Source organism: Rhinoderma darwinii, chromosome 13 (assembly GCF_050947455.1).
Source record: "Rhinoderma darwinii isolate aRhiDar2 chromosome 13, aRhiDar2.hap1, whole genome shotgun sequence".
In the NCBI taxonomy this organism is placed as follows: domain Eukaryota; kingdom Metazoa; phylum Chordata; class Amphibia; order Anura; family Rhinodermatidae; genus Rhinoderma; species Rhinoderma darwinii.
The window spans coordinates 19,641,164-19,668,881 of record NC_134699.1 but is presented as its reverse complement, the minus strand read 5'-3'; the positions used below and the strand labels follow the sequence as shown (position 1 = coordinate 19,668,881).

Below are 27,718 nucleotides of genomic sequence, written 5' to 3'. Positions count from 1 at the left end.
GTGTCCCTTTAAATAAAGCCATTCACAAAAAAAAAAAGCCTACAACGCATGCGCGCATATTACTGCTCCGATACAGCATGCGCAACTATACGCAGCGACGCGCTTGCGCAATGGACTCTAAATAACCACAGGACATGCGTAGCAGGCGTCGTGGAGCTATGCGCACGCGCGGTCAGAAGCCTTCTGGGTCCTACGCAAGCGCAATGAGATGCCTTCTGATCCCCGCGCTTGCGCAGAACTACTCTCCAACCGCTTCTATTGTGGAGCTTTCGGGCGTCGTGTTTCTTCAGTAGGCCGGCGGTCAATGACGGTATTGTTTCCCGCCGAGAGCCCCCGGCGATCGGTAGCGGGCTCGATGGAAGGAGGAAAGGCGATACTGTGAGGATGTGCGAGTGTGTGAAGACCTAGTCGGCTGCCTGGCCCGGTCCGTTACCTCAGCAGCCCCCACTCTGTCTCAGCTCTTGTGTTTCACCTTCCCCGGGACACGGCGAGCCATGGAGCCGACGTTCCCCCCCAGTATGCTTATGTTCAGCCACCTTCCGCCGGTCACTACCTTCGCCCGGCTGGGCTCAGAACTGCTGCCTCCTCCTCCGCCGACTCTTCTATCGGGTCCGGGGGACATGATCCTGAAGAAAGAGCCGGGCTCCCCCCCTTCTCACCCGGCTGACTTCCTGCAGAGCCTGACGGGCATCAAGCAGGAGAAGCTCGGGGAGCACGACCACTACCACCAGTACTACAGGGAGAGACAGGCCGAGATCGTAGAGGTGACGGTGGGCAGCCCGGGGCTCATCCCAGACCTGGGCCTCAATAGAGAGGTGAGCTGTAATAACATTATAATACTCCTGTGTACCCCTATTACGTCATTATTACACCCTGGAAGGTAAGTTACCCCCCCCCCCCAGCTCTCCCCTCCTCCACACCAGTCTGTTTGTAAACACAAAATGGAGGGAGATTGTGGCCCACTCACCCTGCCCCCGGGAACAATAGCAGCAGCATCTGTGGAGCTGCCCATAGCCCAAATTCTTATGTACTATAAGCGTACCGGCACTTTATACCCCGTCTACCAAGCCCTGGCATCTTTGTGGTGTTTCGCCGCCATGTTTTTCCCCAAATGCATAAACTGCGGCACTTTATAAACTCCCGCTGACTCTATTAGAGAATGCTGCAGTTTTTGGGGTTGGAATTTATGCCCCCCCTCCCAGACAAAGCATTTGGTTTTGTCCACAGGAAGTCCTAATCAGAACATGTGTATTTTGTAGTCTGCGTTCGTTGTGTTCTCAATTTTACGTATAAATAAAGTTCATTCAAATGAGCTTTCTGTGCTCAGGTTATAAACACTGGGGCACAGATTTTGATTATTTCATAGACCTAAAGATTGTCAATTAAATGAGTCATTCTGTCTATGACGGTAAAGACGGTGGTCTCTGGAGATCTGCACGTTCTGGCCGGCCACTGGTAAATGTCTGGGAGTAGTCCGTGTGAAGCAATGCTGAGGAGGAGATTTCCCACAATGCCTTGCTTCTCTCATAGAGATCACCTTTCATGTATCTGTGTATGAGTCTCACCAGAGGATCGTGTCTAATCACGGAATAAATGGCGACCATTGAAGATTATTTTCTAGGGTTGTGACGATTTTTACAGGTAAATTTGGTCTCCATTTTTCCCTCATCTGGACCATCTTATTCCCTGACATAGATCTTCATTCAGATCACTTTTCACCCGTGGTCCCCAAGCTGCGACTGTCCAACTATTTCAAAACTACAACTTCCAGCATGTCCTGACAGCAGTCCTGTTGGGGGTAGTAGTTTTGCAAGAGCTTGCGAGGCACGTATTTAGGACCACAGGTTTAAGTAATTGCCAGATACTCATTTGTCTGACATTATATCTTTGGCCGTGTTTACGTCACGTTTAGGACTGTCCTTTAACGTATACGCCGGAATAAGCTCCCAACGTATACGTTAAATGGATGCCGTACAGTGGAATTTGTCACCCATAAGGTTCCATTATAAAAAAATATATATATCTATTCTACACCACGTGACGTTTACTGGATACCGTTCTATGGAATAGTGTAGTCTACTATTCTATTTTTTACTCTTATTCTTTTTTTTTTTCCTGCGGTATACTGGCCAGTAGGAGGACGCTCTTTTGACTTCTGTCCGGCAAATGTAATTCTATGGGCACATTTAACGTGTACGTTGGGAGCTCTCCTGGCAGAAACGCTAAATGTGCATCATAAACGTGATGTGAATAGGGCCTTAAAGAGGCTCTGTCACCAGATTGTGCAGCCCCTATCTGCTATTGCCTGTGATCGGCGCTGCAATGTAGATTACAGTAACGTTTTTATTTTTAAAAAACGAGCATTTTTGGCCAAGTTATGACCATTTTCGTATTTATGCAAATGAGGCTTGCAAAAGTACAACTGGGCGTGTTGAAAAGTAAAAGTACAACTGGGCGTGTATTAGGTGCGTACATCGGGGCGTGTTTACTACTTTTACTAGCTGGGCGCTCTGATGAGAAGTATCATCCACTTCTCTTCACAACGCCCAGCTTCTGGCAGTGCAGATCTGTGACGTCACTCACAGGTCCTGCATCGTGTCGGCACCAGAGGCTACAGTTGATTCTGCAGCAGCATCAGCATTTGCAGGTAAGTAGCTACATCGACTTACCTGCAAACGCCGATGCTGCTGCAGAATCATCTGTAGCCTCTGGTGCCGATGTATGCAGGACCTGTGAGTGACGTCACAGCGTGATCTCTCGAGAACACGGCTGTGTCTGCACTGCCAGAAGCTGGGCGTTGTGAAGAGAAGTGGGTGACACTTCTATACACAACGCCCAGCTAGTAAAAGTAGTAAACACGCCCCGATGTACGCACATAATACACGCCCACTTGTACTTTTACTTTTCAACACGCCCAGTTGTACTTTTGCAAGCCTCATTTGCATAAATACGAAAATGGTCATAACTTGGCCAAAAATGCTCGTTTTTTAAAAATAAAAACGTTACTGTAATCTACATTGCAGCGCCGATCTGCTGCAATACGAGATAGGGGCTGCAAAATCTGGTGACAGAGCCTCTTTAAGGCTATTTTTACACAGTTTTTTGCAGGCGGAATTTCTGCCTCAAAATTCAGTTTGGAATTTTGTTGCGGATTTTCCTCTGCCTGCGCGCCGATTTTCGCTGCGTTTTTCGCCCGCGGCCATTGAGCGCCGCTGGCATAAAACACCGCAAAATACACTTTCTCTGCCTCCCATTGAAGTCAATGGGAGTTCAGAGGCGTAAGCGCCCAAAGATAGGGAATGTCGCTTCTTTTTCCTGTGAGGCGGTTTTACCGCTCGTGTGAGAAAACCGCCTTCCATTGAAATCAATGGGAGGCATTTTAGGGACGTTTTTGACGAGTTTTGCGTGGCGTAGTTTCCGCGTCAAAAAACTCTGTGTGAACATAGCTTTAAAGGGGTTTTCCCTGAATCATAAATTTTCACCTATCCACAGAATAGGTGATCACATGCTGATCGTTGGGACCCCCACCAAGCACGAGAATGGGGTCCCAAACCTCCTCATACATGCAGTGAGGAGGAGCTTTAATGAAGTGGCGATCGAGCAATGAGGAGGATCTCGGGACCCTGTTCTTGCAATCGATGGGGCCTCCACAATCAGAAAATTGGGGGCAAAAATAATTGCATATTACCAGCCAATGTAGCGCACATAAAGCTAATTTGTGAGGAGTAAACAGCAGTGCGGTCACTTCCCCGACTCCAGAGTAAACGCGCGCACTCGGCTCTGCTGATCATACATGTTTAGTTCAATTTCGGGAAGAGAATAAGGCGCTGCCTGTATATGAATGGGGGGAAGCAAAGATCGGACATGATGAACTTTAATCCTCCTGGAGGAGAAGTGTTGCCATGGGGTGTCCCCTTCCTATTGTCGTATCGGATCGCGTCTATCAAAGGGGGTTACACAGGATAAGTGATCGTTTTCTGTTCGCTAGAGGCCCCACCGATCATGTGAATAGGGATCCCAACCCCCCCCCCCCCCCCCATTCCTCCGCATTGTTCGACCTCTGTGCGGAGGACGTTGAATGGAGTGGCGATCGAGCATGTGCGGTACTGCTTCATCCAAGGTCTATGGGAATAACGCAGACATCGCTCGGATGTTTCAGTCGTTCAGACATTGAATGGAGTGGTGGGAACATGCTCGACCACCGCTCCATTCAAGCTCCTCCTCACTGTGTGCGGTATTCGGCACCCCGTGCTCGCGCTTGGTGGGGGTCCCGGTGTTGGGGCCTTCAGCGATCAGGAAATGATCACCTATCCTGTGGATAGGTGATAACTTATGATTTTGGGGAGAACCTCTTTAATAGACCTGATCCGAGACTACAGTATTGAGGGGACACCCCATGGCAACACTTCTCTTCCATTAGGGCTAAAGGGGTATTCCAGTCCCCAAAAATTGATGGCCTTTCCTCAGGATAGGCCATGAAGAGAATGGGAGAAGAAGGCTGCAATACCTGTGAATCACCACTACATCCGTGTCGACCATTCACAGTGAGCAAGTGGAAATGAAGGGGAACCAGCGCTCGTACGAACACCGCACCCCCTTCAAAACAGCTGATCGGTGGTGCTCCTGGGAGTCGGACCCCAACCGATCAGCTATCGATGGCCTATGCTGAGGATAGGCTATCAATTTTTAGGGACTGAAAGATAATCATGTCTGATCTTTGCTAGCCTTTCATACACGGGCAGCGACTTATTCTCCTCTTCCCATTGAATATTCTGGAGTTGGGAGAAGTAACCGCACTGCTGTTTACACCTCACAAACGAGCTTTATGTTGGGGGCTAAAATATTTGCATATTCCCAGCCTCATATACTTGTCACGTAAAGGGGCACACCTGAGGAAATGTCCACCATGTAAATGATTATTCCGCAGTGTGACGTCGTGCCTGTGCACTCCCCCCGTATCGGATATTCTCACCATGGTAAACCACAAAATCATAGCGTTGAGCACTAACCGAGAGCAAAGCATGAACGAGAAGGGTTTCAATGAACTTTCACTCAATGTCCATGAAACCCTCTAAGTAGTGACTGGACTAGCTCTAGTCTATTACTTTCTATGATGGTCCCTGGAGCTCCCAGAATGCAGTGCAATACAGGCTGAATTGAGATTTGACTTCAGTACGAGCAACCCCCCCCCCCCCCTTCTATTTATTAAATGTACATTACACCCCAGTGGATTCAATTTGAGTGGCGGCAGTATAACTTTTATATCCAGGGCGCGCTGCCTTTTCTTCCTAGCGGATGGCGGGGTCTAGGCTCTGCGACATCACCGAGCCTGTGTTCTGCGATGTGTGAATGCCACTGGTGAGCGATCACTGCTCCTGAAGACCACAGCTGCGGGGGAGATTATTTATACCAATCAAGACAAGCGGCATGTAAATAAAGTGTGCCCCTGCAGCTGTGACCCCCCCCCCCCCCCCCCCCGATCCGCTTCAGTTGGGGGACTTCTTTTTAACATAGTTTATCAGCAAGTGGAGATTGCTTGCGGTCTGTGATACCATATAATCACTTTAAAGGGTTATTATATCACTAGGAAATGCCATCACTGTCTGATCAGTGGGGAACCCCAGATTGATGGCTCCGCAGTTGGGCTCCCTCCAATCTAAGCTTTGTCACTTATCCAGTGGATGTGGGATGTTATTGGCTGGACTACCCCTTTAATTTCTAAATTCCGGGCGAATTATATAAGTAAATAACCAGGTAAACGAGAATCTAATAAAACGCATCGTTGTAGCTGTGATATTTTAGGTACAATTTTTCCTCTCAACATTAATTTACCAGTGTGAATGAAGATCAACAATGGAGCGATCCGTTATCGTTGATCTTAATTGATCGTTCTGCTGTAACGATCATCATGGTCAGCGGCACAATCGTGTAACTGTCGCTGGGAACAGCATTTGTCTGAGGCTCCTTGTCTAGTGGGGTGGCGTTTACTCCGCCATCTATGAGGATCCTAATGAAGGAAATTTCAATCAGATCATCAGCCACGTTTTGTCAAACCACCGATTGTTTGGTTTGAAAAATTGCCGTGCGTAAACCCACCTTATGACACATTCGCACACACACACATTTTTGTGTGTGTTTTAGGTCTTGTTCAGACGAGCGTATTATACGTTCATGTTCTGTCCATTCAAAAAAGCGGACAGCATACGGGCCTATGCAACTGATTGGGGCTATTCGCATGTCCGTGGTCTTTCACGCAGTGTCCCCGTTACGTGAATCTTACTTCATGTCCTATTTTGGTCCGTTTTTTGCGGACCGCGTCGCCCATTGAAGTCATTGGGTGCGTGAAAAACACGGAAGACTACTGTGTGCTGTCTGTTTTTCACGCACCCGTTGCTAAAGAAATGGGGGGTACGGAGCGCTGATACCACACGGAACTGAAATGCATGAAATACGCTCCGTTTTGAGAAGTGCTAAGAAAAAACGCTAAGAAGTGCTAAGAAAAAACGCTCAAATTTATGAAAAATACAAATAATATATTGACATGTTTTTCTGGTTCTGACCTCTTAAAGAGGACGTGTCGCCCTCTTGACATGTCCTCTTTCTTCCAAAAACAGCGCCTCGCCTGTCCACTGGTTGTGTGTGGTATAACAGCTCAGCCCTATTCACTTCAGTGGAGAGAGGCTGCAATACCTGACACAAACCATGGATAGTTGTGGCGCTGTTTGTTTTTCTTTTGCTTTGTAGAAAGCAGCTCTGTTTTTGTAATTCTCTAGCTCCCGATAAGGCGACCGTTCCTCTATTTGTTCCCTGAGATGGATGATACATTCCCTGAATCATTCCACAATGAGTGCGAACTTCTCCTGGTGTTAACGGGGCATCTGGCCGCTGCTCCCTTTGCTAAAGGTAAACTGCCTGGTTCCCTCCGATACATCCTGGTCTGGATTGACTAGAACTCCCAGTAACTAGTGACGTCAAACCTATACTGTGAGGTTACCATAGGTTTATATGGGCTAATAGTGTCCTTTTGTGCCCATGTATTTGGCGGGACTATTCAAACTTGCATGCAGGACTGTGTGAATAGAGCCTTAGAAATGATCTTTTATTATCATAGTTCCAGGTTATCAGTCTGATTGTCGGATGAATGATCGGCCTCTCTATTCCATCTTGTGCCCGGTCTGCTCCATATAACCTTTGTGTTTTGTATGGAGAATATTGCGTTCTGGTCTGCGTGCGTGCCCAGTGTCAATGTGTCCACTCTTTTCTAGATTTCAGCTGGTTTCACGCGACCATAATATGGCTACATTTTAACGTTCGTATTACGGCCAGCAGACCCGGACTCCCCAGAAACGGAGCTCTCCATAGGGTTAATCTTTGATCTAAGTTTGGTTCAGTACGGCCAGGGGCGAGGGGGGGGGGCGCGCGACGTGAGTTATGCCCATGATACAGCTGTCTGCAACGGGCCATAGTCTGGTTTTCTTCCAGGTTTTTTTTATAGGATCTGTTATTTTTAAAGCAGGTGACATTTTCTTATTGGCCAGTTTCTACACCTGCGTTAAAGGTGTTTGCCCATCTGGGACATTGATGGCATAGCCTCTGGGACACGCACCGATCTCTAGAACGGGGCCCCATTCTACCTTTCTCGCTTCCACTGCCACTTGTAATTTCCGACCACGTAATCAGAAAACGGCGTAGCTCACTGAGCTACGCTGTTTCCGTAACTCCCATATAAGCAAATGGGGACCTGTTCACACAGGGAGATGTGCTGCCGACTAGCTGATCACTGCCCCTGGGCAATGATGGGGAAACCCTGTCTACTGTGAGTCTGTGTTCAGTATAGAGATCCTTGTAACTGTTTCTCTGCAAGATGTGCTGTACCGGAAGGATCTGTATATTGAATATGAAGTCATAGGAGGATTTCCAGAACAAGGATGGCGACCAGATGAATATGAAAACGTAATAAATGACATAAATGTCACTATATGTACATAAAGTAAAGCTGGAGAATGTATTATAGAGTCCCGGGGCACGGCCATCATCCTCCTGTGCTAGAAGCGTTTTCTCAGGAGCCGCCACATTATGCTGAATAGCTGCGTCGTCTTCACTGGATACCAGGCCGGGTCTGGACAACTCTTACCCAGGTCTACGTCCCGGCAGTCACGTACTCTGCTCGGGGTCACTCAACACAGTTAAGGTGCATCATCATACGGCATCTGCTGTTTCTGTAGCCACCATTCATGGGACAGATGGAAGAGCCTTCTCCCAGTTGTCACTGGCGCCATCCGGCTCCATTCAGCAGTGGGTGGAGCCCCTCATCTGGTCACCCGGTCTGATCTAGTTTCCATGAGTAAAGCCCCATTCTGGTGATCTCTATATAACCCAACTAGCGGCTCTATGGGAAGGAGTCCAATATGGATGTTTTTGACCCTACAGAGCTGATGTTCTCTTTGATTCTTTTTTTTCTTTATTTTTAACAGGTGCCCATATCTCTGCTTCCTGCACCCCTGTGTGGGTTACTATTTGGATAAGGGGAGCTACTGGGTTTAACGGCAGTCCTTCCTAAATTTTCAAGTCTATTGTGGAATTGGGCAGGACTTGACTTATGGGTGTTGCTCATTCCTGTCCTCGGGCCTTAGACAAGCAGATGTCCCACTGATGAGGCCTCTTTGGAAGAAATCTGCCCAACCTCTTACCATCTCAGCAGTGGACGCCATACTCGCTATACACTCGATACTTTCTATAAGTAAAGGGGAATAGATTTTCCAACAGATTGGAACTTTTTCATTTTGAGATCTTAATATTGTATAATGTATGGCTGGTGTAATTTTTTTGGGACATCCCAGTCCATTCTAATACTCGCACCGCACCGTATGTGTATTGTAGATGTGACATGAGGTTTAAAGTTTGCCATGTGCTGAAACCTCCATTTTGTAAGGTAAATCAATATGTATGAGATTGGTGACCAGTGACCTCCATGGAGGCAGCCATTTTGTGAGCTAAACAGATATTCATGAAGCTCCAGCTCATTCATTCATTCGGAATGGGTGATACCCACTGAGGCATTCTTCACAACCACTTCAGTTTTGGGACCAGATGCCTTTTCATTGTTTGGCCTTTCTTGAAGGTATTAAAGACCATTGATCTCCACTATTGTTCGTGCCGATTGTTTGTTTCCTCTTGTTAGCATTACAGACTACAGAAAGAGCGTCCCGGCCGGAGAACTGGTTCGTAAGCATTGAACGGCTTCTCTGCAAAAGTAGTGGGTGCGTTTTTCTTTCTCAGAGGCCGATGCCGAACAACGCCTTCAGATGCGCGCCATTGCAAGAAGGTCCCGTTCATGTTAATGCAGAACTTGTGCAACATAATCCTCCTAAAAGTGACCGCTGCTTGAATGGAGGAAGAATAGGCAGCTGTATATGTTTATTACATGGCTTCTCCCACGGCTTTGGAGCGGAGATTCTAAGATGGGGAAAAAGACGCGCAACTCCAGTCACGTGAAATCACGCATGTCCCAATTCAGGCCTCCTGACTGTTGTTCGCTCTGGATTTAATGGCCGATTCCATCGTAATTTTTCTATTGACTGCCCATTGAGGTGTAGAAAATGGGAATTTTGGGTACTCTTGTTTCCTACATGGAGTCCGTTATATAAGCAGACTAAAATCGTCTGGTGGGATACAGTTCCCTAATGTTTACAGCTTCCCCCGTTGAACCTGCTATCTGCTCTCGGTAAATGTGGTATAAGAGTCCGCTCGTGTTGCTGTGGGGCACAGAATTGTCCATGGCAGGTGTGACGACATCGCAGTCTGGGAGCCATTGAATTTTGCGGAGATAAATCTTGCCATCGAGACGTTCTCTCTTAGGGCTTCAGCAAGTGAAACAAAGGTTTCAATGGCCACCTCAAGCCAGCCCATTGTACGGGGCCGGAGCTTTGTTCAGTCCTTAAATCCCTTTTTCAATCAGATTTGAGCCAGTCTGCGGCCCCCCACTGTGCTCCGTATAGAGATGAATGTAGACTTGTGTTGTCTGCGCATCGCTTCAAAATAAACCGAGCACGCGGATATAGAGTATCCCAAAATACACCTCACTGTTGCCTGTTTGTCGGCAAGCCCCTTTATATCCAACACGTCGCAGCGACCAGGCCGTGTCGCAGTCTGAAGGCGCATATTTGTGCTGTTGGTCACTGACATACGACCGGCTCTCGAGTCCGCATTGGATGATGCGTCCTTGTGTAATCCATGGCATTCAGTACTGTAGCCATTATTTCGAGGAGTTGCTCTTATTTAATTTTTCTATTCTCTAGAATGCTCTCCGAATTTTGGCAAAAAGAAAATCTCTTTTTCTCCAGGCTATTTAAGCTAGTTGTGTAGAAAGTGCAGTGATGACATCATCAGAACATAATCGTGTGTACTTACTGATTTTTGCGGTCTTTGACTCTACGGACATGGCACATAGTCCCCGAGGCTGCGTAATACAGAGCCATAGGCTGTTGTATAATGGAATTCTTCTAGGAGAAGAATCGCTCTGTTATACGCCATCTGATGGGGCGCGCCAAAAGAACTTGTCTACCGCTTATGAATGTCTGAATGGAACATGTTAGAACAGTCACGCCACACAAATTGTCTGTGCAGTAGGTGACATTGGCGGGGTCTGTGAGATCAGGCGGTATGAAGCCCTGTAGATCACATTTAGCCCCTGATCTCAATGTTTGGAGTACAGTCACTGGTTCTGAGATTTAAAGGGGTATTCCAGCCACAGGAAGGAGAGGTAATGAATGTTGGATTGGTCGGGGTCTGACTACCAGGACACCCCCCCCCCCCCCCCCCACTGATGGCTAGAACAGGTTAAACTTGTCCCCGTCTTAACCTCTCCAGCCGCACAATCACGGAAAAGACGTGTGTATGAATGAATGGTGCGGCAGTGGAGCATAATCGTGTGTGAATGAGCGTCACATAAAAGTATCTGCTTTTGTGAAATGTCTGCACTGTCCGTATGATTTCTCGTTCATGGGGGCATGTGACCATTTTTCCTTTGGTACCGTGAAGATCCACATAAGTGCCAGAGCCCATGGACGATGAGGCGACCTGTACGTGACTAAACAAGGACGACTTGTTGCTGTGTTGTTTGCACAAGGCTTGTCCTTTCGGGGGTGGGGGCAAAATTCAGACAGGGACTATACTGGTAAGTGATTTAACTTTCCTGGGCCTTTTTTTTTTTTTTTTTTTTTCCCAGGAGGTAAATTGAGGTATTCTGGGCTCTGAAGTCAATCTCTTGTGGCGTCTTATTAGTGTATCAGGCTGGTTACGTGTGTCTGGCTGCATGCTATATAACCGATGTGCTTCAGGTGTCTTTATTGTATAGTGTACGAGACCCTCTGTAACACAGCATGCCATATAGTTTCCATTCAATTAGAAAAGTGAAAATATTCCTTTTTAAAGAGTGACCGCTCCATATTTTAAAGCTAATCGTACCCATATCTTCTCACAGCTTTTAATAAGAACTGAAAAAAATGGCTGCGATCCAAAACATGCAAGTCCATCCATGAAGAAGACCAGGCGTCCAAGCTCAGAAGCTCAGGAAGCAAAATCCAAGCGCAGGCGGAGTGACTCCTCTAAAGTAAGAGCCTTAATGTGCTCACGTGGGCTTCCAGGTTCACTAACTTCAATATTCGTCCCGAGTCTGGTGATGCAGGAGTGCTGGCTCCCTGGGGGGTGGGCAGATCATGGACTGGTACTGCTAGCTGGCGCCATCCCTCCTGCCTCATTTTAGACCTTCCCTTATTGAGAGAGACATCGGCCGAGGTGCCCACTTTTCTGGTGGTGGTGGGGAGGGGGCTCTTGTACAAGGGTTAGGAACATTTTGTCTCTTCCTTGGCTGCGGATCACTTTTATGTAACAATGGTTTCACACTCATAAATTGCAGCGTTGACAGGCTACAGTGGCCCCCTGCCCCATATGTTATTTCGGATCTGTCTGTTATTTGCTTGAAGTCTTCTAAGTTTTGACCTCATCTGAACTTGTAAGTTGTATATCTCGGCTTCCTGTCTAGTCTGACGGCAGGGAGGGGAGGGGGGGTAGTCATTGGCTGACGGCTGCCTCTTCTCTTTACTGCACATGCTCAATCTATCAGGTCACGGCGTGTAGTCGCAACTACAAATGATTTAGTCTGATTTGCGGCCACCAGATGCAGCTGGAGAAGACCTATGTGCAGCCGTTGTTGAAAGCGAAGCAGCACAGAAGTTTATTTGCTTTGTGTAGCGGGTGATCTGTCCTAAAAACAAAGCACATAGAACCGGGCTCTCAATTGTGCAGCTGCAGGTCAAGTATCCGGACAGCTGGCCACACGAGAAGAGGCAGCTACCTTAGCTAGTTCTATCTCCATATGCATGCAGGCCCTGTACGCCAAGATTTTTTTGGCCTATGGTTTAGTGTATACGCCGGGAAAAGCCCCCAACGTGTACGTTAAACAAAGGCTGTTAGACATCCGTCACCTATAGATTAGTATGGCATCTGTTTAACATGTACATCATGAAGAGCTCATGACCTATAACATTTAAAGAGGCTCTGTCACCAGATTCTCAAATCCCTATCGCCTATTGCATGGGATCAGCGCTGCAATGTAGAGAACAGTAACGTTTTGTTTTTTTTTATGTTTATTTTTGGCCAAGTTATGAGCTATTTTATATATATGCAAATGAGCTTTGAAATGGACAACTGGGCGTGTTTTTTTTCGTATGTCCAACTGGCCATGTATTGTGTTTTTAACTGGGCATGTTTACGTGTATGACGCTGACCAGTCAGTGACCAATCAGCGTCATACACTCCTCTCTATTCATTTACACAGCACATAGTGTTCTTACTAGAACGATGTGCAGCCACATACACAAGTGTCCTGATAATGAATACACATGACCTCCAGCCTGGACGTCATGTGTATTCAGAATCCTGACACTTCTGAATCTTTTCTGTGAGATTTCCAGCAAGGGAAACGAAATCTCGTTTACCTCGTAATCTCGCGAGATTACGCGTGGCTTGCTGGAATCTCACAGAAAAGATTCAGAAGTGTCAGGATTCTGAATACACATGACGTCCAGGCTGGAGGTCATGTGTATTCATTATCAGGACACTTGTGTATGTGGCTGCACATCGTTCTAGTAAGAACACTATGTGCTGTGTAAATGAATGGAGAGGAGTGCATGATGCTGACTGGTCACTGATTCGTCAGCACCATACACTTCTCTCCACAACGCCCAGTTAGTAAAACAAGTAAACATGCCCAGTTGGACATACAGAAAAAAACACGCCCAGTTGTCCATTTCAAAGCTCATTTGCATATATATATATATATATATATATATATAATAGCACATAACTTGGCCAAAAATGAACGTTTTAAAAAAAGAAAAATGTTACGGTTCTCTACATTGCAGCGCCGATCACATGCAATAGGAGATAGGGGTTTCAGAATCTGGTGACAGCCTCTTTAAAGGGTGCCTGTGATGGACTACACTATTTCATACCGCCATATATCAGTCAGACATCCCAAAGAATGACGGCTAATGGATCCCTGTGGACATGTTTAGCTGGCACATCAGGAGCTTTTCTGGCAGACACGCTAAGCTTAGGGGAAAAAACAGTTATGTGAACAGGGCCTTATTGGGCAGCAGCGCTACTACTTGTATTCTAGTGATCACATGACTGGGTGCCTTCTACATACAACTGGATCTGTTCCTAAAGACACAAGCCGGAGTTTTATAGCTAAAGCCTCAGTTCACATCTCGTTTTTCAGGCTCTTCTGAGGATATACACGATGTATGGGATACACCGGCCATCAACTCCCATTGTAAAAAAATGTATACGTTGGTTTGTTTTTTTTACGATGTCCGACTGCATAGACAACATGGTAGGACCACGCTCCTTTATACAGTTCTGAAAGATATTCCTGCCCAGCATAAGCCAAAAGGACCTCCCCCCTTTTTTTTTTTACTACTCCATACACTGAGTGCATATGGGGGGTCTATGGGCACGTTGAAGTATAAATCCAGAATTAAGGCATATACCGCCAACGTGCCTGTAAAATGAGATGTGGACTGAGCCTAACAAATAGTTATTCTTATGGATTATCTGCCAGATTAATTTTGGCTACTTCAGTTTTCTTTCTCAGTGTTCTCTGCACCCCCAGCCCTGGGTTCAGGCTGTTTACACGTAGGTGAGGACCGTACAAAGTAAACGTCACAAAAGGAGCTCTTAATAATTGACGAATAGTGAATCCCGGCCGTCTGCTCCACAATCCCCTTATCTGCAGCAAGGCCGCTATGTCAATATTTTCTCCCTGCGCTGATGTAAAGTCTGTCGCTATGGAGAGCGGACCTCGCATTCATGAGCTAAAGCATAGTTGGTGTTCGATCCCAAAAATTCAAGGTTGGCCTCCCAACATTGCTGAAGTGTGCCGCGATCCTCCGGACAGATGTCTGCTCTATAAGCGTGGATCTACCCAGCAAAGTACTTGTTGTGCTCTGAGCTGCACTCAATACTATTTCATACAATCAGAAAAAAATCCTGACATGCAAGTCCTTGTAGAGTGGGGAACTCGTCAGATGTTTATCCGGTACAGGGAAGGCTCGGTGACACTACCGGCCGTCACTACAAAGTCACCAATGGAGGCTTCACCAGATTTCTCTAGCCAATCTGCCTAGTTGTTCTGATCTTTGCTTAAAGGGATTTTCCATCGATGGCCTATCGATTTCAAGTGATCGGGGCTGAGAATAATTCAGCTGCAGTACCAGACACCACCACACTCGTATGGATGTCGCTGTGCCATCAATTTAATATCCTGCAAGAACCTAGGCAGATTTACCTTTCAGGACCCTGGGAAAGCTGGGTGTACAGCCCATTAGAGATGTAATAAGCAGTGGTTGTTACCAGCTTTTACCATCAATAAAGATTACACGGATAAAGCTGAATAGAAGTTTTAGCCATTTGACTGCATCGCACAATATGCCCAAAGTTCTATCTGTCAGTCTTTGGTTTGTTACTTTACAAGGTATCGGCAGTACCGGAGATTTTCTGTGACCAATCATTTTGATTGTTGCAAATATCTATTTATTTGCGTTGCTTCAAATGTTTTTTGGTTTTTTTCCCCATAAAATAAGGCATTTAATACTCCAGAGGGACGAATTTACAAAGATTGACCAGGTTGGGGAGTATTTTATTTTTATTTTTCCCCACAGGATAGGACATCTGTATATGGTCGGTGGGGCTCCGACACCCTAACCCCACGCCGATCAGCTTTTCCGGGTGCCGGAAGCTATGCAGTGGTCGGTGCCGGGAACCAGATAGCTCTGACCCCTGTACCGTGGCAGTACTGCACCTCTGCTCCAATTCAAGTGAATAGGTGCAGTACACGCAGCACGGGCGCTATACCGTGTACAGAGCCAACTGCTTCCAGCACCGACCACTGCATAACCTCCTGAGCCTGGAGGAGGTCGGAGCAGCTGATCACTGCAGGGTCTGGGTGTCGGACGCCCAGCGATCATGTACTGATGACCTGTGCTGTAGATAAACAGCCCCCAAGCTGGACAACCCCTTTAAGTTAAGGAAATAGCTGGAATGATTTGCACCAAATTTGTTAGAAGGGGCTATACATAATACACGTGTAGGCCTTATTCACACGATGGTTTTAACAGCGGACAGCACGCTGACTCCTACAAGTCAGTGGGGCCAGTCACACACCGATGTCTGTTTTTTCTTGGAGCCCTGTGCTGTCTGTTTTCGCAGATAAAAAATGCAGAAAACCGATACCAGAGAGCGCCTGCAGAGGAGAAAAACGGATGATACATGGACAACAATGACTGTTATATGGATGCAAAACCGTCTGTTATTTGCACACTCAAATTGAACTCTCGTGTGAAAAAGGCCTTAGACCCGTCGGTCAGAATAGCGTAGAAAGTCCCGTGTAGCCAAACTCCGGATCAGCCTCTTCTGTGAGGTTCGACTTTTTTTTTCAACCTATATAACTAAAGAAAGGTGATGTGCAGCCCGTGGCTCCAGATACAGTGGTGGATACAGCACGGCCAGATGTCTCCTGTTATATCTGCAGCATTGGAGAAGGAGACTGGACAGGGACCTCCGTCATTGATCCCTGTGAAGAATAGACGACTTGTGATTGTTCAGAGCTGAAGACTGGATACAGCAGGACTTGTGCGGCCATGTGATCTGTCTGGCTTTCAGCTCCAAGGCCTCTTGTGTACTGACATGTTTGTTTTAGGGGTCACTGAACCCGATATAAAGTGCAGCAAAAGTCCCATTCACACAGTGATGCCAGTGACAGCTGTGGGATGTGGGTCTAGAGCGTGGACGGACATTGAGACCAGACTGTCCCTGAGTGAACTCCCTTTTTATGTGTTATAAATAGACTTTTCTGTGCTATAAAGGGAGATAATTATACGTACACCCAGCGTGGCCCTGGAGCAGGCTCTCCCCAGAAATTAGAAAAAAAAAAACATAACCAAATGCACAAAGTTAGGCCTCATCCACGCGACCATAGTGTTTTTTTTACTGTCCGCAAATCCGGATCCGTAGTGAGACGCAAGTCATCTGCATATCTGGCACGTTTTCGCACATACGGTCCGTAGTGCATTCGTATCTACAGATCCGCAAAAGAAAAGGGAGGTTACAAACGGTCACCAACATGACCCAACCCTTTGAGAAGGTCACATGATCGCTCAGGTGACATTTTCTTGGGGAATACCCTGCCGTCGCATTGCAACGCTTCCACCATTACGGTTGGCTATGGATGCACATCCTTAGACGCTGTCAATTCCGCGTGCACCCATAGATTTGCGGACAGGAATAGGAGATGTTTTATATTTTGCGGGTTCTGAATTTTGCGGATCATTTCTACAGCCCTGGAGACACATCCGTAAATATACAGAAAGGAGTCCGTGGCCTATAGAAATGAATGGGTCTGCATATTGTCCGTAGTTGCGGATAGAAATTACGGTCGTGTGCATGGGGCCTCAATGGCTTTTAAGCCTTTCCTTTTGTTTGTGCTTGTGGCTAGATCATTGATTTTTAATGGTGAAAAAACCATGGAAACAGCAATTCCATGAAGATTTCCTGGCACTGCCACTTTAAAAATAACACTGCGAACAGCCACACATTAGAAGTGTTCATAACAAGGCGCCATCATGAGGCAGCTGTGCAGCACTGCACTATTGCCATCTATAAACCTGCTTTTGATGCCATCAATTTTCACATTTTTGACACCCCGATAAAGCCTGAATAAGAAATTCATATACCCACGTTTTTAACCCCTTGGAGACACAGCCATTTTTCAGATTTTCATTTTAGTTTTTTCCTTCTCGCCTTCCAAAAGCCATAACTTTTTTTATATTTTTCCGTTGACCGCCATATGAGGGCTTGTTTTTTGTGGGAGGAGTTGTCGTTTTTCACTGCATTGTTTGATGTGCTGGGAAACGGAATAAAAATACTTTATGGGGTGAAATGGGAAAAAAAACTGCGATCAACCTGTTTGTTTTTTGGGTTTCGTATTTATGACGTATATTGTGCGGTAAAAACGATATGTTCACTTTATTCACCAGGTTGATCCGATTATGGAGATACCAAGTTGATCTAGTTTATTTCATGCTTACCAATTTTACAAAGAACTTTTTTTTTAAACAAAATACATTTTGTGTCGCCATTTTCTTAGAGACATAACTTTTTTATATTTTTCAGTCTATTTTAGCGGTGTGCGGGCTTATTTTTTGTGAGACGAGCTGTTGTTTTTATTGGTACCATTTTGGGGTGCATGCGACTTTTTGATCAGTTTTTATCCAATTTTTCTTATTTTAATTTTTTTGGAGAGCTATGGTGACCAAAAAAACAGTAATTTGGGTTTTTTGTTTTCTTTTACGGAATTCACTGAGTGGGTTACGTAATCTATTGTAATAGTTTGGACTTTTACGGATGCGGCGATATCAGTTTTGTAAACTTGCGAATATGCGAAAAGAGGGTTTTATTTCTGAACTTTGAGTATTTTTTTTTTTTTTAGTACGTTAAAAAAAATATATTTTAACTGTATTTTACTTTTTAGTAGTCCCCCCTACGGTACTTGAACCAGCGCAGCGATCGCTGGATGTATTGCAGTATATCGCTATACTTAGTCTCTTAAGAAGCTATGCGGGGGGGGGGGGCGATGGCACGTCACAGAGGGCCGTACCCTTATTTTAACGGCTTAAATGCTGCGGTCGCTATTGACCGCAGCATTTAAGGGGTTATACGGGTGGAATCGAAGTGATCTTCGATTACGCCCATTGCAATGGAGTGTCTGTCAGCTGGAACATACTTCCCCATACGTGACATGTCGCCAAGGGGTTAATGAATGTAGACACCTTGAAAAAAATGCCACTTTACACTCATGGGCACCTTCCTGCAATTTTGCATCAAGGTGTAACGTGTGTAAAAATTTTTATTTTTTTTTTTATTTTTTTTTTTTTATAAAAGTCATGTTTGTGGCTAAAATTCAGAGCTTGAGACACATCACCTGCTAAAAATAGTTCAAAATAAAGTTCATCAGGAGCAGAGTTCATACTTGTCACTGATCCCTATGTCTACATTCACTTCTATTCACAATCTCCAGAACTGATAAGACAAAAAATCTCTGATCCCGATGCTGGTAAACATCTCTGTCAGTGAGTCGATAAATGTCCTGACTAAAGACCTAAATGTAATGATCGGAGTGCACATAAGAGGATGATGAAGGAAAGTTCCCCTATCCCCACCTCACAGAGGCACAAACCCAACTAAAACTTTTCATCCTGCTCCCAGACTTCCATCCAGGGCCCCTAGAGCTTTGGTTTTGGCATCATAAAAGCTGAGATTCTAAATCTGATGAATAAGCAAAGCTCCTGTCCAAAGAATCTTCCTCCGCAAGAGTTAAAAGTCATGACTTATTATACGGCTTGGTCAGTGAAAGGGTTAAAGAGGCTCTGTCCCCACATTATAAGTGGCCTATATTGTACATGATGTGATCGGCACTGTAATGTAGATTACAGCAGTGTTTTTTTATTTAGAAAAACAATCATTTTTGACCTATATTAACTTTATGCTAATGACTTTCTCAATGGACAACTGGGCGTGTTTTACTATATGACCAAGTGGGCGTTGTGGAGAGGCGTGTATGACGCTGACCAATCAGTGATCAATCAGCGTCATACACTTCTCTCCATTCATTTACACTGCAGATCGCAATATATCTTTGTCACCCGTTGAATTACTTGGTATTGGCTTTCAGTCCTGAAACTCTGATACTGACTATAGAAATTGGAGAGTTGTACATACACATATATTTATGTTCCGGAAGCAAATCTGATTGACGTTCTTCCTTTTCAGTCTCTAGGTGGTGAAGGTGAAGCTGCTAATATGTCTCCAAATCAGAAACCTCATATATGTGAACATTGCAGTGCTGCTTTTAGGAGTTCCTATCATCTGCGCAGACATGTGCTCATACATACAGGTATGTCTTACATGGGCTAAAATAAAACCTAACATAACTACGTTCTCAGGCCTGACTGGAAAATAGAGCTTTGTCCTGGAAGTAGACGTCTTACAGACACTGAGGAGCAACCGGCTCCATCACCGGTTTCTCTGATCGCTTCTGTCAGAGTTGGAGGGTGGCTGCATGTTAAACGATTTAAGGCTTTGTTCGCACTGACATCATGGTTTTCGTTATAGCGGAATCCATGATGGCACTGCCCAAGCAGTCACATGATTGGCACCGACAGGCCCCATTAACTATAATGGGGTCCGTCTGAGTTCTTTCGTGGTGTCCATCGTTTTGATCGGAAGAATAACATTGCATTCTGTGCTATTCTTCCTGTCAAATATGAAGGAACTGCGGATAGAGGATCTGACGATAGTGCAAAGTCATCCTTGCTAGAGCACAACTGGGGCAGTAGGTCAGTGTTTATCCACCATTGGGCTCCACCTTGCGGTTTACAGATAAATATATTCTCTAGTAAACCGTCTAAACACATTGAATTATCTTGTACTGATCCTGTGTTCCAGCCTGTATTATATTACAGAGCTGCGTTAACAATTCTTGTGGTTGTCAATGGAAACCGTCGTCGAGCTTGTTGACAGACCACTCACCGCTCTTCTGGGCTCCTGTAATGCACTGGTGAAGTTATTTTGTCTTTACCCTACAGTAGATTATTGTACAGTTTCTGGTGTAAAGAGTATATATCCCATTATGCAAATAAATGCAGTGTCTCTGAGGGGGTGGAGCTTATAGGACGATCAGTTAGGACTGGGACCACCGACTGTTGCTCGGCAGTAAATCTGAGGTCATATGACCGTCCCGTTATCTGTCAGTATGCAGCGGGTGCTGCTAAATTGCATATTGTAAGAGGGCTGGGTGGAACCCCTTATTTATGAGGGTACACAGATGAGAGATCACATCATCTGAAGTTTAATTAAGGAGAATAACCCTCAAATAATGCAGATTGCTTGTTCTATTATTCTGACTTGTGTAATTACAAAGATAAGCCTTGTTGAAGATGCTCTTAAGGCAATAGTTTTTATCTCTATATCCTTGTCATGTTTTTTTTCTCACTTTTTTTTTTTTTTTTTTAATAGGTGAAAGACCATTTCAGTGCAGTCAATGCAATATGAGTTTCATACAGAAGTATTTGCTCCAGCGGCATGAAAAAATACATAGCGGTACGTAGATAGTGATTGTTCATAATTGTCGTCTTGAGAGGCAGCGCGTATGCTTGACCCCTACTTCATATGGTCCCTGTGGTCGAATCCCCATCAATCTAACGTTTATCACCTATCAATGGATAGTAAATGTTTCTTGCTGGAATATCTCTTTAAAAGCGAGAAAATATACATCAGTTAGTCTCTAGAAGGTCGGACAGCCAAGAACACCTGCACATGGTAAAAGCGCCATGTGTTTGAGGGGTAGTATTGTGCCAGCAGCAGGTTCTCATTACCGTGAACATTTCATCAGTTGTTGTTTTTATATTTCAGGTGAAAAACCTTTTAACTGTGATCAGTGCAACATGAAATTTATTCAGAAATACCACATGGAGCGACACAAGAGGACACACAGCGGAGAAAAGCCATACAAATGTGACACTTGTCAGCAGGTACGTGGTTGAGCCCGTTGTCACCTATTCTATATAGCACCAACATATTCCACTGGGCTGTACATAGTTTGCAAACCCGCATCCCTGTGCCCAATATGGCTTACAATGTAATTTCCCTATCTCTCTCTAGCACCGTATTTTCATAGGCCACTTCACCTATCAGTTATGTTTTACAGGACCTGTTGGCTTCCCTTACATTTCTCTTTAAAGGGAATGTGTCGCTAGAATTTTCTTTTCAATTATTTTTCAGTTAAATAATTATTATTTGAGGGATTTACACATTGTTTTTAATTTTTTCAGAAGTCAGGAAATATTCTAAATTAGATTCTAATTTATAACATTTCCATGTGCTGGTCACTAGAGGGAGCAGTTCCCAAAAATTGCAGCATGGTCACTGTGGTAAAGCAACCTCATTGATTTATGCTGCAAATTTGGGGTAGACACACTCTCCCTAGTGTCCTCACACAATCCCCCCTCCCTTCTTCTGGCTAGTGCCAGGAGAAGGAGGGGTTTGAATCTTCAAACCTCCTACACTGTGTGCCGCCATTTTCTGAGCGACTGCACAGTGTAGGAGGATTAGATACAGGGCTCAGCAGACAGTATCACACGAACATAACTTACCTGCTCCTGCCGCCGCCACCACCTCCGCTGGTCTACTCTCCTTGCGCCTTCGCTTCGTTGAACCTATGGCCGGAAGTCGTCATTTTACTGTCAGGCAGCGGCTTCTGGTCCACATGAAAATAGACAAAAACGAAGCTCGTTCGTAGAGCCGGGTGGGAGCAGCGCATGCGCCGTTCCCACACAGACGGCATACGCTGCAGTGAATGGAACGGCTCCCGTTCGCATTCTCTATGGGGCTGTATGTGCCGTATTCCATCTCTGTATGTGTCGTTAATCGACACACAGAGATGGAAAAAAAAAATGGCAGCCCCCATAGAGAAGTAAAAGTAGGAACACAGTAAAGAGTTTAAAGTCACAACACTAATTAATAAAATATAAACAAAAATGTTATTTAAAGCAATATAATAATAATAAAAAAAAAAATCATGACACCTTCCCTATAAGTAAATTCTTTTATTCCCCCGTTGTGCCATTCCTCCTTGATATGTCTGAATAAATTGACAACTGAGTATTACCATTCCGCTTGTCTATGGGGAGGGTCACCCTGCACTGACACTGTTCAATTACAGTGTGTAGTGACACTTCCCATAGACAAGGGAAATGCTAATACTCAGTTGTCAATTCATTCATAATTTCCAGGAGGAATAATAGAGGTAGAACAGAGCTTTGTAAGAATAGATGCTCCAGAATGTTTGTTCATTTTAAGGGAATACAACCGTTTACTAAAATGGACGTGTCTGGAGAACGAGCATAACGTTATTTTTCATACATATGAGGTCTTGTTTTTGCAATAGGACAGCGAGATTTCCTTCCGTTTGTTTAGATCGCCGTGGCATCTAAGATGTTAAATAACCAAGAGTGGAGTTCTCTCCTGTCTCGGCCATTGTTGCGGGAAGCCAACTGGCAATCACAGCCGTCCTTCCACGGGTTATGGCGTAGGCACAACTGTTGTCCCTGCATCCTCAATATGTTTATGTATATTTACGGCGCTGGTCCTTAACACGCTTCCAGCACCGTCATAGTCTGTCGTGCGGCGCCAAAAAGTTGTGTGTGATGATTTTTTGATATTTTTTTCTCCCGTTCATTCTGTAATTTGTGTTTTGACAGTACTTCTCAAGAACAGATAGGTTGCTGAAGCACAAAAGGACATGTGGGGAAAACATGAATAAAGGATCATTGGAGCCCGGGTCATCGAATCCTAGTATGGATAATTTGTCTGGCAACTTTGATTTATCTCAGGGAAATTCCAATTTTTCTGGGCGCAAAAAAAGCAAGTCCAGAAATGGTCCCTCTCATAAGGACCATAAGCAAGGCAACAAATTGAATGAGGGACATTTGGCAGCAGGTCTTGACATTCAGACTTATGCAGTGGACGGGCCAATCATGTCTTCCAGTAGTGGTTCGTCCAGCACGGGCATTGAAGACTTGGATACCAAGGGGCCAAAATTGGTGTTCAAGAAGCTCAACCGGAAACCGGCAGAGAAGAACGATCTGTCTTTGGAGTCTCAGTCCGCTAACATGGGGCTTCATAAACTTTCAGATAAACCCAACAGTTCTCTTGACATGGTGGGAAATACCAATGTAGACGCCATGAACCTCCTTCAAAGTTCTGGTAACAAAGGTCCCACTAGTAGCAATTATGATGATGCAATGCAGTTCCTGAAGAAGAGGCGCTACTTGCAGGCCTCTGGCAGCAACAATGCCTACGCCGTGAATGTAGGGCACATGGTGGCGCAACAATCGGTCATTCAGTCGGCAATGTCCAGTGTTATTGATGGGGACAACCCACTAACTCTTATCGATTCCCAGGCACTGAATGTTGAAATCAAGAACTGTCACGACAAGTCTGTTATTCCCGATGAGGTTCTCCAGAGCATCCTGGATCACTACACTCATAAATCGGTTGGGCATCCCGATGTCTCCTTTAACATTGCGGAGCACCACGGAGAGCTGCAGACGCCGGGTGACCACAGTGGATTGGTGCCGGAGGAGAACGTCTGCTCCGACTCGCATTCGACACCAAATGATAAGTCCAACATGTTTCAGGAGTATTCGAAATATCTTCAGCAAGCGTTGGAAAGAACAAGCCATACAACTTCATTCCCACTGGGGCCGAGTTTACAGTTTGTCAGCCTATCTTCATCTCTTGCCAATCATTCTCTCTTTCCCGACAAACAGATTTACACTACATCTCCTCTGGAGTGTGGGTTCAGTCAGTCGGTAACGTCAGTATTACCGTCTGCTTTTCCAAAGTCGCACTTTGGCATGGTGGTGGGCCCCCAAACTGGCTTTTCCTTATCGCTGGAGACGCAGCAGTTGACTCCTTCACAAGAGTTGGTTGATCAGATAGACTCGCAGAAAACCTTAGACACATCCTCAAGTTACCAGATTTCATCTCAGGAAATGAACGGGCAGAAGGATCGACAGAAGGGCCTGGAGTCCTCTTCAGGTTTCCACCTACAACCTCAGGATCTGGCCAACCCTTTAGATCAACACAAAGACGTCCGACAACAAGTCACTTGCCAGATCGAGAACTTTGCACAGGCGTTCGGTTCTCAGTTTAAATCTGGCAACAGGGTGCCAATCTCATTTAACACTAGCACTGATGGGGGAGTGGATCACAGGTTGAGGACTTCAACTCCAGAATTCTCAGGGTACACAAATTTACTATCTGACGTAAACGAAACAGGTAGCTCGAGAGTCAAGACGTCAACTAGTCAGAGCTTCAGGTGAGGCTGTCAATTTGCCAGACATTCGAGGTCTTTTAAAACCATGGTGTATTTTTTTATTTTGATGACACTGCCATTTAGAATGTTTCTACACAATCGTAATAAGAATGATGTAATCTATGCCCTGTCAATGCAATTTTTTTTTATTTTTTTTTATTATTATTATTATTATTATTATTATGAAAAAAAGTGTTGTGATAGTTCAGCTTGTACCTAAACTTTTAATGAAAGATTAGATAGTGGGGGAGGGGGAGGGACGGGGAACAGGGTAGCCAAATACGATTTTGGGGCAACTGCTCTGCAGTCAGTTTTCGTTCTTTCCTTTTTTTTTTTTTTCTTTTCCTCTCGAATGCAAGTTCCCAGAGGGACCGACAAAACGCCCATGGAATAATTATAAGACGACTTACACATTTTCGGACTCAGGAATGGGATTTTGAGCTGAAGGCACATATTGAATTTTGATGAAGATTCCCCCTTTTAAACAGTGCGACTCGCCCCCGTTCATCATCGCGGCGTCATATCCTTAGTAGGTCACACCTGTCACCCGTATGCCAGTCTATATTTAATATTCTCGGCAATAGCTTTAAATTAACAGATTTAAAATTACTATCAAGAATTTTTTTTCCTTTTTTTTTTTTTTTTTTTTTTTTTTGGACAAATGTATGTACAGTGTTTATTTTCTATTTTTTTTTTCCTTTTGATATACCTCATTTTTACTGTTCATGCAGCATTCAGGAACATGTATTTTGCAATATCATTGAAAATAATAAAAAAGAAACCATTGTGTTCAACTTATTTTATAGAAGTGTGCAAAATGTTATAAGATGATTACAGTAAATGTTGCCTTTGTATTAGATGAGCAACGACGCCCCAAGAAATGCAAATCTGCATCCCTATTAGAGTGACCAATGCCATTCTGTAAATGCAGAGCAAGTGGAGTCCAGTTATAAAAAAGAAGCCCTAGAAATTGTGGCCAAAACCATTTTACATACCCTAAGATAACCACCGTTCTCATGCCACGTTCAAGCGGGATCATTGAGCTTCAGTCATCGGGCTCGTATGTTGACTGATCATCTTTAGTGCCACACACAAAATAGACTCATCAGTTTTAACAAAATGTGCCCAGAATGTTTTTTAGAAAATGCGCGATACCCCTTTAAGAAACCGGATTTTTAGCGTAAATTTGTCATGTGACTTTGAACGCAAGGTGAATGCAAATGGGTGATCCAGTGGTTGTAAACCGAGAGACATGAACATGTATGTGTGCAGCATTAATGTTGTTGAGCCCCCCCCCCCCACACTCCCAAGAGGATGACAACTCTAGAAAGTAGCACGATGCCTTTTTATAATGTAGCATAATGACCGAGCTGCCGGGCAATACATCAGAGTAGTAAAGCATCTAAGACCCTGCGGTTTATAACGGAGATACCTCTCCTTACTATGGGCGTCGTGAGGGGTAGGCAGTTCTTAAATGTTTACGACTAATTTTATTTCGGCGATTTGTATATGGACGTGTTCATTTACAGCCATTTTATTCCTGGAGTGATTGCCATACTTTGTGTTTTTAGTTCCTCGTAAGTTGACAAATACAGATAAAAGTTGGTTTCACAAGGCCATCATGTGGCCGCCCGGACTTGGAACAATAGGGTTACCGCTGTAATATGGACGCACAAACTTGGCCATGTGAAACCAGCCAAAAACGGAATATTAGCAGCTCATTTTATAAGCTGCTGACTTTTTAGGTTTATAGGCCCTTTAATCTACACACAGAGCGTGGTACATGGGGGGGGGGGTCCTATGACGATGGTCGTCCTTTTTTCATGATCGCCTACGAATGTAAAAAACGGTCCTGCACTCGCGCTTGAGCTCTTAAGACTCGGCCCCTCTAAACCATGAGGTCTGTGAATATCCCCTCCCCAGTAATGCTATTAAAGACCTGTTGGATGGCACAAACCTCGGTCCGCAGCAGACGATCGCATTAAATTGCCAAGATTTGTATCCCAAACGAATGTTAATTCTAGTCTTATAGGACCTCATGTTCATTTTATGTGCCAAGAATCTAATGTAATAGGAAGGTGATAATCGGAAGAGACCAATATCCCGTACAGGTCACCCAGCTCTTGACTTTTGTAAAAGTACAGGGCAGGCTTGTTTCGATGACTGTTTGACCAAATGAGACCTCTAACCGTATATATGGAACTCTAACCCTGTCTCTGAGTGCTGGGCGGGATATCCAACGATCTGCCAACTCAAATCTTAAGTGTTTGACTACCTGACCAGTAGAAGTGAAATGAGGCTTCTGCCCAAAAAAAAATTCTCATTTTCGAAAATATCACCGGATTGTAAATGGCAAATAAAGCAATAACACTTGTGGAGCTTTGCTGAAAATTGATACTTTATGCTTAAGTGTTCTCCACTTTGGACAATCCCTTCTAGTTAGAAGTGTCCCTTGACCATAAGATGATCACAAATTGTCCCATTGCTGGGACTCCCTGTGATCTGCGGGAAAACCTGGCTGTAAGTGTTCAATTTCCCTGCAGCTCCACCACAGGAGACATGAAGTATTACACAGTGCACATTCAAATCAATGTGCTTTCTGTATAATGTAGGATCGGACAGGTCCTCCAGAGCGAGAGATACTCTTTACTATGGCCAAGAGATGAGGATCCTGAACCGAGGACCCCCCTCTATGAACTCCAAATTCCCTAATAGGGTATATGACCATGGGTTTTTCTATTTTGGACAGCCCCATTAGGTTCCATGCACTCGGCAGAGCATACAGAAGTACGGTAGGGCTCCATAGACTTGTATGGATGCAGTTTTATGGCTCTGTCCGGTGTATAAGCTCGAATATTCACTTGAAAGTAGCAGCGGCAACACAGTGAGCTGAAGATGTTAAATTTGCTCACAAGAAGCGAATATGCAAGAGGCAGCGCTTCCATATGGACTGCAGGTTCTTGGGGGAAAAAAAAAAACGTATGTCTTTTATCAGTATGGGGGGGGGGTAAATTGCTTAACATACGGGGGGAAAATGACGGTTGGAAAAAAAAAATCCCAGTGGAAAACTTCTCCGTATATTCGTGTAGCTCATTCTTTGTGTACTATGTATTAAAGTGACTTGTCAATTACACTTGCCATTTTGTATGTGGATAGTTGTCCCGAAACGTAACGGGAATATTGCGCCGAGACCAAGCCTTTTAACATTTATCATACATGTAA

At 44.8% G+C, this 27,718-nt stretch overlaps 1 protein-coding gene across 2 annotated transcripts; it reads left to right on the top strand.

The window, feature by feature from the left end:
- The first annotated feature begins 216 nt into the window (after nucleotides 1-216).
- ZNF281 (zinc finger protein 281) lies at nucleotides 217-26,283 on the top strand. Of its 2 annotated transcripts, XM_075846850.1 has the most exons (6): nucleotides 217-815; nucleotides 11,483-11,611; nucleotides 19,390-19,513; nucleotides 20,635-20,718; nucleotides 21,031-21,149; nucleotides 22,878-26,283. In XM_075846850.1, the coding sequence occupies exons 1-6, from the start codon at nucleotides 495-497 to the stop codon at nucleotides 24,501-24,503; spliced, it is 2,403 nt and encodes an 800-aa protein (XP_075702965.1). In that variant the 5' UTR covers nucleotides 217-494; the 3' UTR covers nucleotides 24,504-26,283. The 2 variants fall into 2 exon arrangements, with proteins under 2 accessions (XP_075702965.1, XP_075702966.1); XM_075846851.1 differs by lacking the exon at nucleotides 11,483-11,611.
- Nucleotides 26,284-27,718: the final 1,435 nt, after the last annotated feature.